At 30.8% G+C, this 17,581-nt stretch overlaps 2 protein-coding genes across 2 annotated transcripts; one reads left to right on the top strand and one right to left on the bottom strand.

Annotated features, from left to right (window-relative positions):
- The first annotated feature begins 3,353 nt into the window (after window positions 1–3,353).
- LOC111716454 (arylsulfatase B) lies at window positions 3,354–11,274 on the top strand. Its single transcript, XM_023491909.1, has 8 exons — window positions 3,354–3,412; window positions 3,877–3,929; window positions 5,414–5,503; window positions 6,658–6,722; window positions 7,093–7,210; window positions 7,860–7,923; window positions 9,429–9,645; window positions 11,049–11,274. The coding sequence occupies exons 5-8, from the start codon at window positions 7,136–7,138 to the stop codon at window positions 11,272–11,274; spliced, it is 582 nt and encodes a 193-aa protein (XP_023347677.1). The 5' UTR covers window positions 3,354–3,412; window positions 3,877–3,929; window positions 5,414–5,503; window positions 6,658–6,722; window positions 7,093–7,135.
- Window positions 11,275–12,103: 829 nt separating this feature from the next.
- Window positions 12,104–16,013, bottom strand: LOC111716455 (uncharacterized). The gene is made up of 4 exons (XM_023491910.1): window positions 15,712–16,013; window positions 14,102–14,199; window positions 13,287–13,361; window positions 12,104–12,206 (listed from the first exon to the last, which is right to left on the bottom strand). Exons 1-4 carry the CDS (start codon window positions 15,772–15,774, stop codon window positions 12,119–12,121), a joined length of 324 nt encoding a protein of 107 aa, XP_023347678.1. The 5' UTR covers window positions 15,775–16,013; the 3' UTR covers window positions 12,104–12,118.
- Between the last annotated feature and the right edge of the window lie 1,568 nt (window positions 16,014–17,581).

Below are 17,581 nucleotides of genomic sequence, written 5' to 3'. Positions count from 1 at the left end.
AAGAGGTGGTTGCCCTTAGCCCCCCTGAATACGCCTCTGGATAATAACATAGATTTACAAACATATTTCGGAATGGAGTGAGATTTCAAAGAACAGAACTAAGCAGTTTTAAAGATAAATTCCTTTGAATTAGAAGTGCCAGGCAAAATCAATGAGTTGATTAAGCGACTATATAGTATTTACATATAAACTATAACAGACAAACACACAAAAGTTTTTGATTTTTAATAATGAAAATGTTGATCTAAGATCTAAAGACGACATTTACATGAGTCTTTAGTCTATTTTTTCTAGTCTTTACTATCCAAAAGAAATCTTTTCAAACCAAATAAAACCTTATGAGCCCAACCTGTCGTCGTTGCCTTAGTCTGTTCCACTTTAGTATTTATTCACTTTGAGATTTGGTAAGATTTTTTTTCAGATTTCGACAGATTTGTGTGAAACAATCTTTGACTTTATCCCGTTTTTTTTACCCACCCTGGATGCGTATTTGAGATTTATAAAATGAAGATAACACTCTTATTGTCAGTTAGTTGGATTTTGACACTCAACATGTTAAGATTTCTGATTTTCATTTCATTGTTTAGTTCTCTAATATGTCAAAAAAACCCTCCTAACATTCTCTTCATACTAGCAGATGACTTAGGTGATTTTTTGTGTACTCCATTTCTTTTTATAATAAGGGTGAAAATAGGTGATAATTTTTTGTTTCAATCAAATCCACCTTACACCAGATCCAGATCTAACGTTTTTTTGAAACAAAAAAAATCGACAATTTTAATTTTATAATTTTCAAACTCATTTTGTGTAAATAAAATTACTAATTTCGTCAAAATAAATCAAGATGGGTATAAACATATCTGTCTATTGAAACTCTGAGTTCATATAATAATAATAATAATAATAAATAACAACCTGCGTATTGCTGTATTTAAAGGGAGTGTTTGCGAAAAATGAAAGGGGGTCCGGCTTACGGCGATAAATAATCGCTTTTGATCGCTATCTGTTGCGTCTATAATGAGAAAATTGTTAAAAACGTCTCATACCCGCGAAGAATATAGATTCCTTACAAATTCAGAAAGATGCAACATACGACTCGGATCGTAACAAAATCAATTTAATACCAAACAAAGCATTCAGATATTACAACTTATAGTCATCGATTATTTTTCGACGCATTCGTAGTTAATAGTTAATATTTCAGAATATTTTTACTTTTTATGATCTGAGAGTGACTTTTGAAAACATTCATTCCTGTTTCGAGGATTTTGATAATGAAGACGACATTTTCCATATTTTCCGGGAATGCGCCAGTCGTGAAAACAAGTTGTAAGTAAAATATTAATTTTAAAAAACACAAAATAAAAAATATTATGAAATATAAAAATAATCGATGACTATAGGATTTAATATCTAAATTATTTCTTTAATATTAATTTGATTTTTTTACGATCCAAGTCGTATGTTCCAACTTCCTCAATTTGTATGAACGCTTCGTTCTTCGGTATGAGACGTTTTTAACAATTTTCTCCATATAGACGCAACAGATAGAAGTAAGATTAGTAGCGATTAGAAGCGATTATTTACCGCCGTATGATACCCATTTCATTTTTCGCGAACATTCCCTTTAAAGTTGTTTAAGCCGGTCACCATGAATTATAAAATAATTATGTTTTGTTCATTTATTATGAAAATTCAGCACTAACAACTTTGCTTTATTTAAAGTAAAATTCGAACTTTAAAGTAAGTTTAATGATTAAGAATGGGAAACCTTTGTACTGTAAATAAAAGGTATGTAAAAAAAGGCAATTTCTACGGGTATCAAACTTTTAATTCCTAATTTGTTTTCATTGAGTTTGCAGTTTAGGGTAAAAGCACAGGAATTTCCCTATGTAATTTTCTGATGAGTGTCCATTCAATTATTGGTCTCATTTGTTTTCCTGTCATTTTTTTCTAAATGAGGTTTCCCATCATTACCGAAATTTTCCCTAAAATATCAACATTTTCCGGTTGATAACAGAACCAGTCCTGGCTGACTCCACCCTTGGTAATATTGGTTCTATCAAGGGAACTATGTATCCTGGAATAACCCGAAAGTGCATATGCCAAACCTGGATAATATTGATTCTATCAAGGGAACTATGTATCCTGGAATAACCCGGAAGTGCATATGCCAAACCTAGATAATATTGGCTCACTCTAGGTAGGAACTATGTATTCTGGAATAACCCGGAAGAGCATATGCCAAACCTGGATAATATTTGTTGTATCTAGGTTGGAACGATGCATGCAGGAATAAACCGGAAGTGCATATGCCAAACCTGGATAATATTGGTTCTATCTAGGTTGGAACGATGTATCCTGGAATAAACCGGAAGTGCACATGCCAAACCTGGATAATATTAGTTCTATCTAGGTTGGAACGATGTATCCTGGAATAAACTGGAAGTGCATATGCCAAACCTGGATAATATTAGTTCTATCTAGGTTGGAACTATGTATGCTGGAATAAACCGGAAGTTCATATATCAAACCTGGATAATAATGGTTCTATCTAGGTTGGAACGATGTATCCTGGAATAACCCGGAAGTGCATATGCCAAACCTAGATAATTTAGCCAGACAAGGACTTATCTTAAACAATAATTATGTACAACCAACTTGCGGACCCTCCAGGTAATGATTAAAGGGATTGTTTACTTTTTTCATAACATCAACTTTTTGTTAGGAATACAATTAAGCCTTTCTAATGATTAAAAAAATATCCTGAGTACTAAATTGATAGAATGCATGAAAAATAGTTTTTTTTTGATACTTGCAGCAGGACTTTATTTTTGACTCAGATGCATTTCTAAAAACTAAGAGTTATGACAAAAATTAGCTAACAAAGGCATCGGTACTTTATAATGATGATAATGATGATAATGATGATAATGATGATAATGATGATAATGATGATAATGATGATAATGATGATAATGATGATAATGATGATCATGATGAAAGTAATGATAATATCCTCCGGATCGATCTAACACTTCCAAATCAAAATACTTCAAAATAAGCTTCTATCATTATACTTATGCTGAGATTAGTAAATATAAATTTAGAGAGTTAGAGAGTTACCTACAAATGATGAGACTGTAAAGACGACATAAAACTCTTAAAATATGACGATCTCAATGTTAAATAGCTCATTAAATGATAAATCAAAGATAGAAACAAGTTTACAGTTGCAAGGGATCCTGAATATGATAAACTGACATTATAAAAATATGTACAGTCGTCTCTGAAGTCTCATAATTTGTGAGTAACCCTGTACTTAAAAAAGTAGTCACAGTAACTAATATATTTTTTCAGTATTTAAAGACACTTGGATATAACACTCATGCTGCTGGGAAATGGCATTTAGGTATTTTACATTTTAAACATGATTTTTTTCTGATTATCAATTTGGGTAATTGAACGATCCTGGGGGNATGGGGGGGGGATTTCTTTTCCTTGTATTTGATTTTTAACAATGGATTGAAAACAAATTTTGGCTACGCGGTGCCATTTTTCAGTGAAAATTTTGTCCATTTGGAACAAGGAGTATGGAATCTATTCCATACTCCTTGATTTGGAATTAATTTTTCTTCCCGGGCAAATTTTAAAATGGGGCATAAGATTCCCTCGGCCAACCCATACCCAATGTCAGTATTTTGACAAAAATACCTGCATAAAATTCCAGGCGGGGGGGGGGAGATATTTTTTGCCAGGGAGGGATGGATTAAAAAATTAGTGCGCTGCGCGCTTCCCTACTGGAAAGTATTTTCTGAACTATTTTGTAATTCTTTAGATTTATTAAATCGATTGGTTTAAATAGTTTGATGTTAGGTTACTGTAACACTGAATATCATCCTACAAGCCGAGGGTTCGACTCCTTTCAGGTCAACAAACCTTAGTAAAAGGCGAGTTTAAAGCAGGAAACTTTTGAACGGAAAGAATGAAATAAACTCGGTCTCTGGGAGTTACAAGGTGTCCCACAAAATATGACAGTTGGTAAATAGTTTTGAATGTCGTCTTCCATACACTGTATTAGATATTAAAGACTGTTTGCAGTTTATTTCGTTTAAAAAATCTTTCGCTCAAGTATATTTTACATTGAAATTAATTTTACTACAATATGACTCCTAAATAATATTTTTATTATTGTCTTTGGTATTAAACAGCTTAACAAATTATGGAAGAAAACATTCTTAGCTATTTACCAACTGTCATGTTTCGTGGTACACCCTGTAAAACTCTAATCTGTTCTTTAATCCTGGTTTTGCATTCGTCTTAGTGTTGAATGTATGTAGGCCGAATATTCAATTCAACCTGAATTTAAATTTCAGTATTAAAGTTAAAGAGTTTAGGTTGTATTTAGCTCAACTCCATCTCATATAAAAGTTCCCAGTTGTGTTGAATAAACAAACTAACAAGGAAACATTAATTTCATTCCAACCCCTTAGCAGATATTCAAAAATACGCGGCCGTGAAGGATGTTTAACTTCTGATAAAAAAATATTGAAGTAATTTTTATTAAATATATCTAAACAATTTGTCAGGATAATTATTATTAATTAATTAATTTATATCAATAAATATAGAATTGTAATTTCATGTCAGCTTTTATTTAAAGGGAGTGTTCGCGAAAAATGAAAGCCTATACCCCCTTTAATTTTTCGCGAACACTCCCTTTCAAGAATACAATGCCCGATTAACAACGCTACCCAACAAAGCTTTGTCTTGTCAATGATCATTGTCAGAATTCAACCCTTTTAAACCTTGAAAAACAACTATATCTTCCACACCATTAATCAGATAAAGATTGCGATGGTACTGTTGTGAATCGCGCCATCTTTGCATGGAGGGTCACTTTAAATAACGAGTATGCAGTCCCAGTTTAATAAAAAAAGATAAAAAAAATAATTGAGTTTGTTGGCAATCTGAGGTCACAGCTGGTCCCGATCTGTTCAGCTGTTTTGACGTTTATCTTTATATGTATATACTTTGCTTGTCTGTCTGTTTTTTGGTTTGTTTGTATCCATAAACGTCAAAACGGCTGAACCGATTGGGCCCAAAATTTGTGTGAAAAATCACATGAAATCAAGTTTATGGATGATCAAAATTTAAAAAAATTAGCCACCAACAAAGTTAGATTTTCACATAAATTTTAAAAATCCACTTCATTCTTTTAGATCAGTGAACTTTTTTGTTTGGTTTTGTTTTACAATTTATACAAAGAGAACATGTTCACAATTAAAATAGAAGATTGGCGCGAAACGCCCTAAATGCTATTTAAATACAAACAAACAGACAAGCAAAGTATATATATATATATATATATATATGTAGGAACTCACCAAAAAGATTGTAATTATATCTGTAGGGTTTATGGACTGGAGCAGGTGATCATTATCAACATATAACTATTGCTGATCCCAATACACCAACATCTATCGGATATGATTATCATGAGGTTTGTATGTACAGCGTGTTTTCCATGTCCATAGGCGGTTTCAGGGGGGGGGGCACTCCTTACCCCCTGTGAGTGAAATTAGGGGGGGTGTACCACACCCCTCTCTGGATTTTTACAAAGTCATTACTCCGAAGGCTTTTGTCCTGGAGCCTATTCTATTAATATCCTAGTAATAATAGCAGGAAATAAAAGAATTTCTCACTATATTACAATAATATGAAGGAAAATATAGTATCGTAAATCTTGGAGTCGCGCCCTTGTCTACGTCTTTTAAGACTATTGAATGATTTTCTGGAAGACGACATTAAGAAACTGTATTTTTAGTTTTAATAATATATGTACATCCAAGCTTTTTTCCCAAAACATCTGTTCTTCGTGATCGAATTCTGAATTGGGAACTTTACTTTACATGTATATTTAGCATTCATTAATTTCAAATCTGTATTTAACATTCATTAATTTCAAATCTATATTTAACATTCATTAATTTCAAATCTATATTTAACATTCATTAATTTCAAATCTATATTTAACATCATTATAATTTCAAATCTGTATTTAACATTTATTACTTTCAAATCTGTATTTAACATTTATTATAATTTTAAATCTATATTTAACATTCATAATAATTTCAAATCTGTATTTAACATTAATTAATTTCAAATCTATACATTTATTACTTTCAAATCTATATTTAACATTCATTAATTTCAAATGTATATTTATTATTTATTACTTTCAAATCTATATTTAGCATTCATTAATTAATTTCAAATCTATATTTAACATTCATTAATTTCAAATCTATATTTAACATGCATTATAATTTCAAATCTGTATTTAACATTTATTACTTTCAAATCTGTATTTAACATTTATTATAATTTTAAATCTATATTTAACATTCATAATAATTTCAAATCTGTATTTAACATTAATTAATTTCAAATCTATACATTTATTACTTTCAAATCTATATTTAACATTCATTAATTTCAAATGTATATTTATTATTTATTACTTTCAAATCTATATTTAGCATTCATTATAATTTCAAATCTATGTATAACATTTATTACTTTTAAATCTATATTTAACATTCATTATAATTTCAAATCTGTATTTAACAATTATTAATTTTAAACCTGTAGGGTGAAGAAGTAGACCTTGGAGTATTTAACACAGTAACCTCAACAGTAATAAGTAACAGAATAAGGTAATAATAATTCTATCAGTAATAACTTTTTTTATTCAATTACTGACTAATCTAGTAGACTTCGTATTTCTCTTTGTTTAGTTTTATTCTCGACTTCTTGCGGATAAATAAAAAGAATTTTTTTTGTAGAAAAATTTAAAAATTGCAAAAAAATGTAACACGTTATAGAGATAAAACATGCGACACAATCATAATAATAATATTAATCTTGATAATAATTATAAAAAATAATAATAATAATAATAAAAATGATAGTAATTATAATAGTAATAAAAAAGATGATAATAATAATAATAATAATAATAATAATAATAATAATAATAATAGCCGATGATATAATTCCTGATGATAAATTTCAATTGATCTTTAGTTCCCTGTTGGCTGAAAGAATAGAGCCTACTAAGGGTAGTTCTATGATAAACAACTATAATACCTCTAATCCATTCTTTATATATGCTGCATTCCAGGATGTTCACACACCCCTTCAGGTAACATAATATATATATACTGGGTGTCACGGACTTTTTTTTTATACATTACCAATTTGGTTGTTAGTTTATAACTTTTATAACTGGAGTTGGGCATTTTTAAAAATTTTATTATTATAAAAATTAGTTTCTTTTACAGAAAAGGCTCCAAAATTAACCTTTTTTTGGGACTCAATATCTATTAGAGTGATCTCATCTCTACCATATCTATTAGAGGATGATTAGGGGGATCTCATATCTAACAAATCTATTAGAGAGATCTCATATCTAACATTTCTATTAGAGGAATTTCATATCTACCATATCTATTAGAAAGATTTCATATCTTACATATCTATTAGAGAGATCTCATTTCTATCATATCTATTAGAAGGATATCATATGTAACATATCTATTAGAGAGATCACATTTCTAACATATCTATTAGAGAGATTTCATATCTACCATATCTATTAGAAAGATTTCATATCTAACATATCTATCAGAAAGATTTCATATCTTACATATCTGTTAGAGAGATCTCATTTCTACCATATCTATTAGAAAGATTTCATATCTGACATATCTATTAAAAGGATATCAAATGTAACATATTTATACATTTTTTTATTTTTAAGATCCTAAAGGTTTCAATTTGATATTCTTTAGATTGAGAAAGAATATGAAGATCTTTACCCTAACGAAGAAGACCCTGCAAGAAAAAAATTATTAGGTATTATTTTGATTGAGAATTGGAGAGAAAAGTTTTTATTTAATCTATACTAGCTGAAGGGCTCAGCGTTGCCCTGCCAAAAAATAGTAAAAAAATGTCAAATTTTTTTTGCCTTTTGCAACCCCCGGCCACCCATGAGTGTCCTCAAAAAATTTCATATTTACGAATGTCTTGTTTGATTATATAGATGTACATAAGCTCCTCTAATGCTGTATATAGCCCTGTAATGCCTGCAAATTACGCAGTTTTCGGAACTATAGCATTTATATTTGCCTTCGCCCTAAATGACGCACTTCCTACCCAGGTTCTCAACTCCCTGGCTCGGAACAGCTAATTACTTTTAGTTTTTTTTCAATTTGTCAAAGCGAAAAGGAGCTAACGCTGAATTTACCCACCCACCCTACCCTTGTTGACGGATAGCAACAAGATTCTCAATATGAATAAGCCCACTGGAATCAGTCGTTGACGGATATATATATTTCCCGATTACAACAGCAGACACACAACAGAATGAACCCCCGTCTCAAAAATCGATAACAAAGAATTCTCTTTATTTCCTGAAAAAAATACATATATGATAACGTGTACAAAATGTTTTAATGAATGTTTATAATGAAAAAATTCTTACGATCTAATAGCGGATGACAAAGGGGTTAACAATAGTTGGACAGTACTAAAAGACGTTTTAAACTTCTGAAATAAAATGACAATTAATTATTAACGAAAGTCACTAATTCTTTATATGAAAATATTCTTTGTTTAACTTTTTGAAAATGGATTCACAATGCGAGGTTGTTTATACTCCGACAGGGAGAACAAAGAACAAAGGGGGTTAAAATTGTTTGGTTTGGTGTCTCCGAGAGGTATTTAAGTTAAAGACGACTTTACACGGAGCCTATAGTTAATGGTTGACAACCCTGTATTCTTACAACCATATTTCATCAGTCGCCAATACTTAATTATCCAAATTGTTAAAAAAGGTATATCTACTTACCCCCCCCCCCCCTCAGTATATTTTTACCTAGCCTTACTACTATTTAGCTAATGGTAAAATAGAACAAGTATTTTTTGCGTAATTGGCGTGTACAATATATGACATATCTCGCGGAGAACTTTATGTTTCATTTTTAATCGAGTTGCAAAATCACAACACTTGGTGTCCCTGCTCATCTTTTAGAAACTAAAAGTATATTGTAGTAAAATAAAATATTTTAACTGAAATAAATTTTTCAGATTATAACAAGCATAGCAGAGTTTAGAAAATTTTCAAATTGAAATTTGTATTGTATTTCTCAACAATTCCCCTTTTTGGAATATCCATCTTTTAGATAAAGCAAGGAAAGAAGGTAAAATCTTTGCTCTATCACCGGTGGTACAACTTTGTGACCACGTAGCTTCTTTAGTTTTGATTTTTAAGCACAAGTATAAGAATTAAAGAAGTTACGATTAAAACATTTCAATCTTACGTCCAATTTACTTTTAATTTCACATAATTTTATTTCCAGGAATGGTATCACGGCTTGATGCAGCTGTTGGACGGATAGTGTCGGACCTGGAGAACATTTCATACAACAAGGACGGAGAGAGCAGAACTCTATTACAGGATACAGTTATAATATTTAGTTCAGATAATGGTGGTATGTCCCAGGGACTAGGGTATGGAGGGGCCTCTAATTATCCTCTCAATGGGCGGAAAGGGGACACCTACGAAGGAGGGTGCAGGTATTAAAGGGACTGTAAACATAATTTCAAGTGACCCTCTTTGCAAAGATGGAAATGTCCGATTCACAAGGGTACCCTTGAAACCTTTTTCTGATCAATAATGTGGTAGATGATGTCGTTTTTCTAGGTTTAGAAGTAATTAATTCTGATCTTTCCTATATGTTTTCCTGCAGTGGAAATGCGGAAACCATAATAGAAAAAAAGTTGTTTTCACCTTTTCAAGATGATAAACATTGATATCTAATTCAACTAGATCAGACAAAGCTGTTTAGGAACCGTTGTGAATCGAACATGTCTTTGCACAGAGGGTCACTTCAAATTATGCTTAATTACAGTTACTTTAAGAATTTTTAAAAAGTTTATCAAGATACTCAATATTCATAATACCCCATTTTTAAAATAAGAACCCATCTACTTCAAGATGTTCATGAGATCAAGAGTTCAAGTGAAATGTATATAATGTAATAATGTGTATCGTAAAATGTTTCATTCGCGTTTTTGCTAAAAGAACTTAAAACCCTTTATGTCTATTTTATGTATTGTATGTAGTTAGATAAAACGAGCAGATTTTCATATTATGGCCAGATGTAATAAATTTTATTATTAACTTGAAAAAACAATTTTTTATGTCTGAAATCCATATTCTACGTTGAAAAACTTGAAACGGAATGAAATTCAAATTATTTTTCAGAAACATGGATCATACTTTATAGTTTTTTTAAAAATTGGACTGTTTATTTGGTTTACAGTTGTTTCCTAAAAACAATGGAATAAAAAGAAGACATTGTAGCAATATATTTGATACTGTTACAAAAAAAACAGTTTTACAATGCACACTTATTACAAATAATTAATTTAGTAAAATGGGTCTGTTTTCATTACAAATTGCAATGCAGTGTCTCCATGACCATGTTGGACTTTTTAAAGTTATAACTTGATTCTAAATTTCATAGGACAGTATACATATTTACTATTTAATTGGTCCAAAGTATATGCATTATGCATACCGATAATATCCGTAATTTTCACTTATTCTAAATGAACATTTTCAGAGATTATACGACATTCTGACTCCTAAGAAAGTTTTTATGTGCCAGGATAGAGTTAGTCCTCACCCTAAGTTTAAAAACTATAAATGGTACTATTTCGTTTTCTAAAAACTTGCAGTGAGAACCAGAAAACTGTGGAGTAGGAATACGATATTATTTGAATCCTCAAGTGTATTTGATGTTGTTACAAAGGAACACGTGTTACTGTTTACTTGTTAAATCACTTATTATATAAGTCAAACGTCTGTATAACTTCACAATTGCTGCAGCCTCATGTTCATTGGCCTATTTATAGTCTAAAAGTCGCCTTCCTATTCCAGAGTTTTCTGGTTATCACTGTATTATGATTTTTAGAGTGCCAGGATTCATTTACAATTCTGGAGCCCAGGGAGTTACAGATGAACTGTTTCATATTACAGATTGGTTACCGACAATATTCGCAGGTAGTTTAAGTAGTTCAAGGAGTTCAAGTAGTTCAAGTAGTTCAAGTAGTTCAAGTAGTTCAAGGAGTTCAAGTAGTTCAAGTAGTTCAAGTAGTTCAAGAAGTTCAAGTAATTCAAGTAGTTCAAGTAGTTCCTGATCAAGTAGTGCAAGTAGTTCAAGTAGTTCCTGTTCAAGTAGTTCAAGTAGTTCCTGTTCAAGTAGTTCGCTTATACGTAAAAATTTGTTTATGATTAAGAAGACAAGATTTATTTGGAAAAAAACTACCAATTACAAAATTTTATAAAATCTAATTTTCTGTTTTTGATGATTGACGATTCACGCAATTTAATCAGGATTTATCATAATTATAAGGTTTTCATTTCTATGGATTTTCTGGACAAATTGGATGTTTTCCTAACCCTAAACAGGCTGGGGGGAGGGGAGGGGGGCGTTTGACGCCCCCTCTATTTTTTTTGTTCTTGCACTCTCATTTTTGACACTATCACTGTGAAGTTTTGTAACTTTAATGAAAAGAAATTTCAAGGATTTTTTTGTAATTTTTTTTTTAAATGCACAGGGTAGGTTACAGGGCGGTAAAAAGTCCGGTCTGTGTAAAAAATCTAAAATAGCACATCACATCTATAAAAAACTATAATCTTGAAAAGCCGTTGAAAAATGGATGTAGAAACATTTGTTAAACTTTGATATTTGTTTAAAACAAAAAAAAATATTTTTTACATTTTTTTTGGACAATTTTTAGGCATTTTTTTCGACCCTCCTTAGCACCCAAATTATTAAAGTTATCGGTCTAGTTTTTTTTTCAATGAGCTGGCCTTGAAAAATCGAGCTATGCACATGCATTTCAACCCTATACCTATTCTCTAAGGCCTTTTTCTAGGGGGGGGGACCATCACCCCAGGCTACATCTAGATTTAGACCCCCCAGCCTTTAAAGGGTTAAAAAGAATACATTATGTACGTTAACATATTATTTAGAAATGATTAAATTGAGTTTTCCTTGAAACCCCAGTCCCAATCTGTATCATTATTAGGCGATGCATCCTCATCAGGTTCACTGTACGGAGTATTACTAAACATAATATTATTGATATAATAAAAGGCACTAAACACATAAAGTGGCGGTAAATTGATTTACAACTGAGCCCGTAATTTAAAAGAGTATCGTTAATCGAAACTCCCGGCCCGAGTTTCATTTTTGGGATCTTAACATTTGTGTAAATTTTGATTTAAAAGGTTTTTAAAAAATGGAAAATATGGAAAAACTAAATAAAGTAATATTTCATAACACAAATATTGATATCCACAAAACTGCCTAACCCCATTCATGAAACACGGGTTCTAAAACTGGTTTTCATGACGATACCCTGTCTTAAGTTTTGAGCTCTTTACCCTTTTAACATATGTGTTACAGCGAGTAATATTTCGATGTTTTCTCCAATTATCTCTGAAACATAAAATCGCAATTAAGTATAATTTTTTAGAAAAATAAAGAATATCTCATCAATACTTGACCAGTTCAAGGTTTAAGAAATACTGCTGACAATCGACCATACCATGGAGGTAGTGATCTGGATTCTGTTGGTTCGATTTTGGAATGTTTTATGCCAATATATTAATTTTTTTCAGGCTCCAAACTTGGGAAAGTGTAAGTTAAGGTACTAATGCAAGGAAAGTTAATTGCAGTTGCGTATACTCTGCTTGCATATTGAAATCAGTTCTCTCTGGGCAGACTTGGTAAACAATAATAGATGCATCAGTGTTAATTTAGTATCTGAGGAGGTTAAAAGCATTACAGTTTGATATTTATGATAATTAACATAAAAGTTTCCTATGACCAGAATATTTCATTGATTTTTTATGTGAAAGATGTATCCCATGTTAGGCTTTGACATCCGCCTTGTGTTTACATTACCGCCAAGAGACAGTACACTGCATTACAAAATATGCGTACACCTCTGAAATAACTTTCCTTGCATTAGTACCTTGGTGTAAGTGAAGCATTTGTTTTTAAAATTGTTTATTTTAAACATGGGCGTATTTTTTACTATGCCAAATTCTGACCCAAACAAAACAAATATAGACAAATTTTTTCCTATCCAACCATTTTAAATTTAAAGTGTTAAAATCTTAATTTTAAATTTGTTTCTACCTTGGATTAAGAATATCGACATTTTCAGCCAGCGCTGTCTTGGGAGTAAACGCTCCAAGCTCCCAATCTTTTACTCTAGACAATAATTATAAATTCAGAATAGTAAGATATATTCAATAATTATATATTCAGGATAGCACTATATATTTAATTTTTATTTATATTTAGAAAAGTAATATATATTCAGTATTTACATAGATATATATATAGTTGGTTGAGCTCTCTGGTACCTATTTCATTACCCAATCATCAGGATTTGATGGAGCAGTGGTTAGAGTGTTTGATCCATAATCCAAGGATTCATGGTTCAAGCCCCGCCAACTGCAAAAATCAAAAACTGATGAATTGAGCCATACTGATGAGTCCTAATATGGACGGAACATTGTGTCTATGGATATATTTATATATTACATATATAAAGAATAGCAGGAGATATTCAGTATTTATATTAATGAGATATTTACATTCATTCAATAATTTAATCAAATTCACAGTTTTGTGCGTCCTCACTGTTAGTGCATTCTCTAAAGTGCGTCCCCAATGTTTGTCAGCAATGTGAGTCGCATAATTCGTAAGCTCTCACTTTAAAGATAGAATTCGCACACCAATTTTACTTCTATCTAGAACATTTCTGTTAAAAATAAATAAAATTAAATGATTCGAGATTTGACTGCAGTATTGGTGTTTCAGCCATTTTCTTATTACAGACTCTAAATATAGAAGATTGGTGTCATATTCCAAATCTAATTCGGATTCAACCTAGACCCCCTTTTATTTTTTGCAAACACTCTCTCATATTCGATACAAATGTTTACCTGCTCAGAACAGAACAGAAACTAGGGTTCGGAGATCTAGACTTAGCTCGGGGACCAGTCTTCTCCCTCTTCTTTACCAGGACCTTCTTGGGACCCTCCTGCATCATAATCATCATCATTATCATCATGATTATCATGATTATCATTATTATTATCATTATCATCATCATGATTATCATCATAATCATTATATCATCATTATCATCATTATCATCATTATCATCATTATCATCATTACCATCATTATCATCATTATCATCATTATCATCATTATCATCATTATCATCATTATCATCATTATCATCATTATCATCTATGTTTATATATGTTTATCTATATTCAGCTATGTTTATCTATGCTTATCTATGTTTATCTATGTTTATCTATATTTAACTATGTTTATCTATGTTTAACTATGTTTATCTAAATCAAGTTCTGGATGAGAGTGACTAATAGGATTAATATTAAAATCTGGATGAAAATGACTATTAGGATGAATAATATAAAGATCTGGATGAAAATGACTAATAGGATAAATATAAATATCTGGATGAAAATGACTAATAGGATGAATAATATAAAGATCTGGATGAAATTGACTAATAAGATAAATATTAATATCTGGATGAAAATGACTAATAGGATAAATATTAATATCTGGATGAAAATGACAAATATAATGAATAATATAAAGATTTGGATGAAACTCACTAATAAGATGAATATAAAGATCTGGATGAAAATGACTAATAAGATGAATATAAAGATCTGGATGAAAATGACTAATAGAATGAAAAATATTAAGATCTTGATGAACATGACTAATAGAATAAATATAAATATCTGGATGAAAATGACTAATAGGATGAATAATATAAAGATCTGGATGAAATTGAATAATATTATAAATATTAATATCTGGATGAAAATGACTAATAGGATAAATATTAATATCTGGATAAAAATGACAAATATAATGAATAATATAAAGATTTGGATGAAACTTACTAATAAGATGAGTGATAACAGATCTGGATGAAAATGACTAATAAGATGAATATAAAGATCTGGATGAAAATGACTAATAAGATGAATATAAAGATCTGGATGAAAATGACTTGTAGGATGAATAATATAAAGATCTGGATGAAAATGACTAATATAGGATAAATAGTATAAAGACCTGGATGAAAATGACTAATAGGATGAATAATATAAAGATCTGGATGAAAATGAATAATAGGATGAATAGTATAAAGACCTGGATGAAAATGACTAATAGGGTGAATATAAAGATTTGGATGAAAATGACTAATAGGATGAAAAATATAAAGTTCTGGATAGGACTGCTTTATAACCTTAAAATGACACAATGCTGTGCAAACTATATGTACTAAAAAATGATGAAGAAATACAATCAAGAAAGCAATCAGAAGAAGATGATATCAAAGACGACCTTAAAGTTGTCTCGTTACTGCCACGTTTTGTGAGACACATTGTATCAGATAAAACACATTTTCATGATTACAAGAAAGTTCTTCTATTTGTGACACTGTTTTTTGTTGTAAGAAAACTTCTTGAACTAACTTAATTATGATGTTTTTTCTTACCTTGTTTCCTTTAGGAGCAGGGGATTTGGCCCGGACCGGGGGAACGGACAGATTTTTAGACATTCTATTTTTTTCTTGGTAATTACCAATATGCAAAATATTTTGCAAACTGTCACTGTTTTGAAAATTTGACGTCTCACTTATTTCGATGGTTTTTTCTTGTTTTTGTACAAATTAAGTTCGAGAATTATTTTTGCACTGCTCGCGACCTTTAAGTCTTACTTGCAATTAATTTTGTCACTGTTCACTGAATTTGAATACACATGAGAACCTTGCAAAATTCTCATCTAACTATGTAAGGACAAAAGAAAAATCATATTTTTTTTTTTAGTTTTTATGCTTTATGCTAAACAAACCCTTGGAATTGAAAGAGAGTGGCAGAGCAGGAATAAAAGTTTAAGTTCAGTTAAAAGTTTTCAAGTTTAAAAGGTGTCAATTTTTATATTATATTGCATTGACAATTTCTTAAAGTATATATGTTGATACATATATGATATAAGTATAATTATAGAATTTCATTAGTTTCTGTGATTTCAAAGACGACCTACACCGTTGCTGCTTTACATCATGAATTTGAATGTTTGAAATATAAAATTGAACAACTTTAATCTGTTTTCGTATTTTGACAATAATAAGTGCCATGGTTTATCAATACAATAAAGACGACTTATTAAATTAAGTTTTGATTGTTAACAAGTGTTTTTCAAATTACAAGTTTACAGGTAATCAAAAAGCAGCTTTTTTAATAAACAGCTAGCTTCTTTTGACTTCGATGTTTATGTGTATCCATGCTGTTTAACAGCTTCATATAAATCAAAATTGAAATCTAAAGTAGTCATCATTGCATATAAAAAATCGCCTACTACTGTATTAATATAAAAAAGTAAAAATATTAATTTTCTTAAAAGTTTTATTTTTCAAATTTGTACGTCTATCTCTGAGATGAGTGTAGATATATTAAAGAAAGTGCAACGTTGGCAAAATTCAAATACTTTCAATTCACTTCAAAACTATATACTTGCCTTTCCTGCATCCTCAGTCATAAAAGCGGAGGGAGGGGGGGGGAGTTTTTTTCCTAATTTTTTAATATTGAAACGTTACGGCAAACATTTCTAAATTATGAATGTTTTGATAGAATATACTAACAGAATGTAAGGGATTGTGAGATATTCTTAAACTGTGTATTTAATTACAAACAAAATATGTGTTTGTTAGACGACTTAATAAATTTTTATCAATGAATGTGGATTTGCTGAAACTCTAGTATGTATTACATAGCCTGCTTACAAAGAGTCTTATCAATTTTAAAGAAAGGATCAAATTTGAAGTGTTGCAACGCCTTGGGCTTTGATTTGACTGCTCTTTACATGTAGATTTTAGCGCCATAAAACACATGTTATTAGGTTTGATTTTTAGGAAGTAATTGGCAAAATTATCATCGATTTTTGCTTGAGAGCCATGAAACCTTTTAATAACATATCTACCTGTCTAACTAGCTGTCTACCTCCCTACCTTCCTATCTGTCCAGTGTCTAGCTAGCTGTATACCTGTCTACTTCCCTTCCTTCGTAGCTGTCCCGTGTCTAGCTAGCTGTATACCTGTCTAACAGTCTACTTCGCTACCTTCCTATCTGTCCAGTGTGTAGCTAGCTGTCTACCTATCTAACTGTCTACTTCCCTACCTTCCTATCTGTCCAGTGTCTAGCTAGCTGTCTACCTGTCTATCTGTCTACTTCCCTACCTTCTAACTGTCCAGTGTCTAGCTAGCTGTCTACCTGTCTAACTGTCTACTTCCATTCCTTCCTAGCTGTCTACCTGTCTATCTAACTTCCTGTTTAATGGTCTTTATAAACGTCTTTCTGTCTACTTGT

This window comes from Eurytemora carolleeae, unplaced genomic scaffold (genome assembly GCF_000591075.1).
Source record: "Eurytemora carolleeae unplaced genomic scaffold, Eaff_2.0 scaffold2035, whole genome shotgun sequence".
Classification (NCBI taxonomy): Eukaryota; Metazoa; Arthropoda; class Copepoda; order Calanoida; family Temoridae; genus Eurytemora; species Eurytemora carolleeae.
The sequence above is the reverse complement of the archived record's forward strand: the minus strand, read 5'-3'. Positions and strand labels throughout refer to the sequence as shown.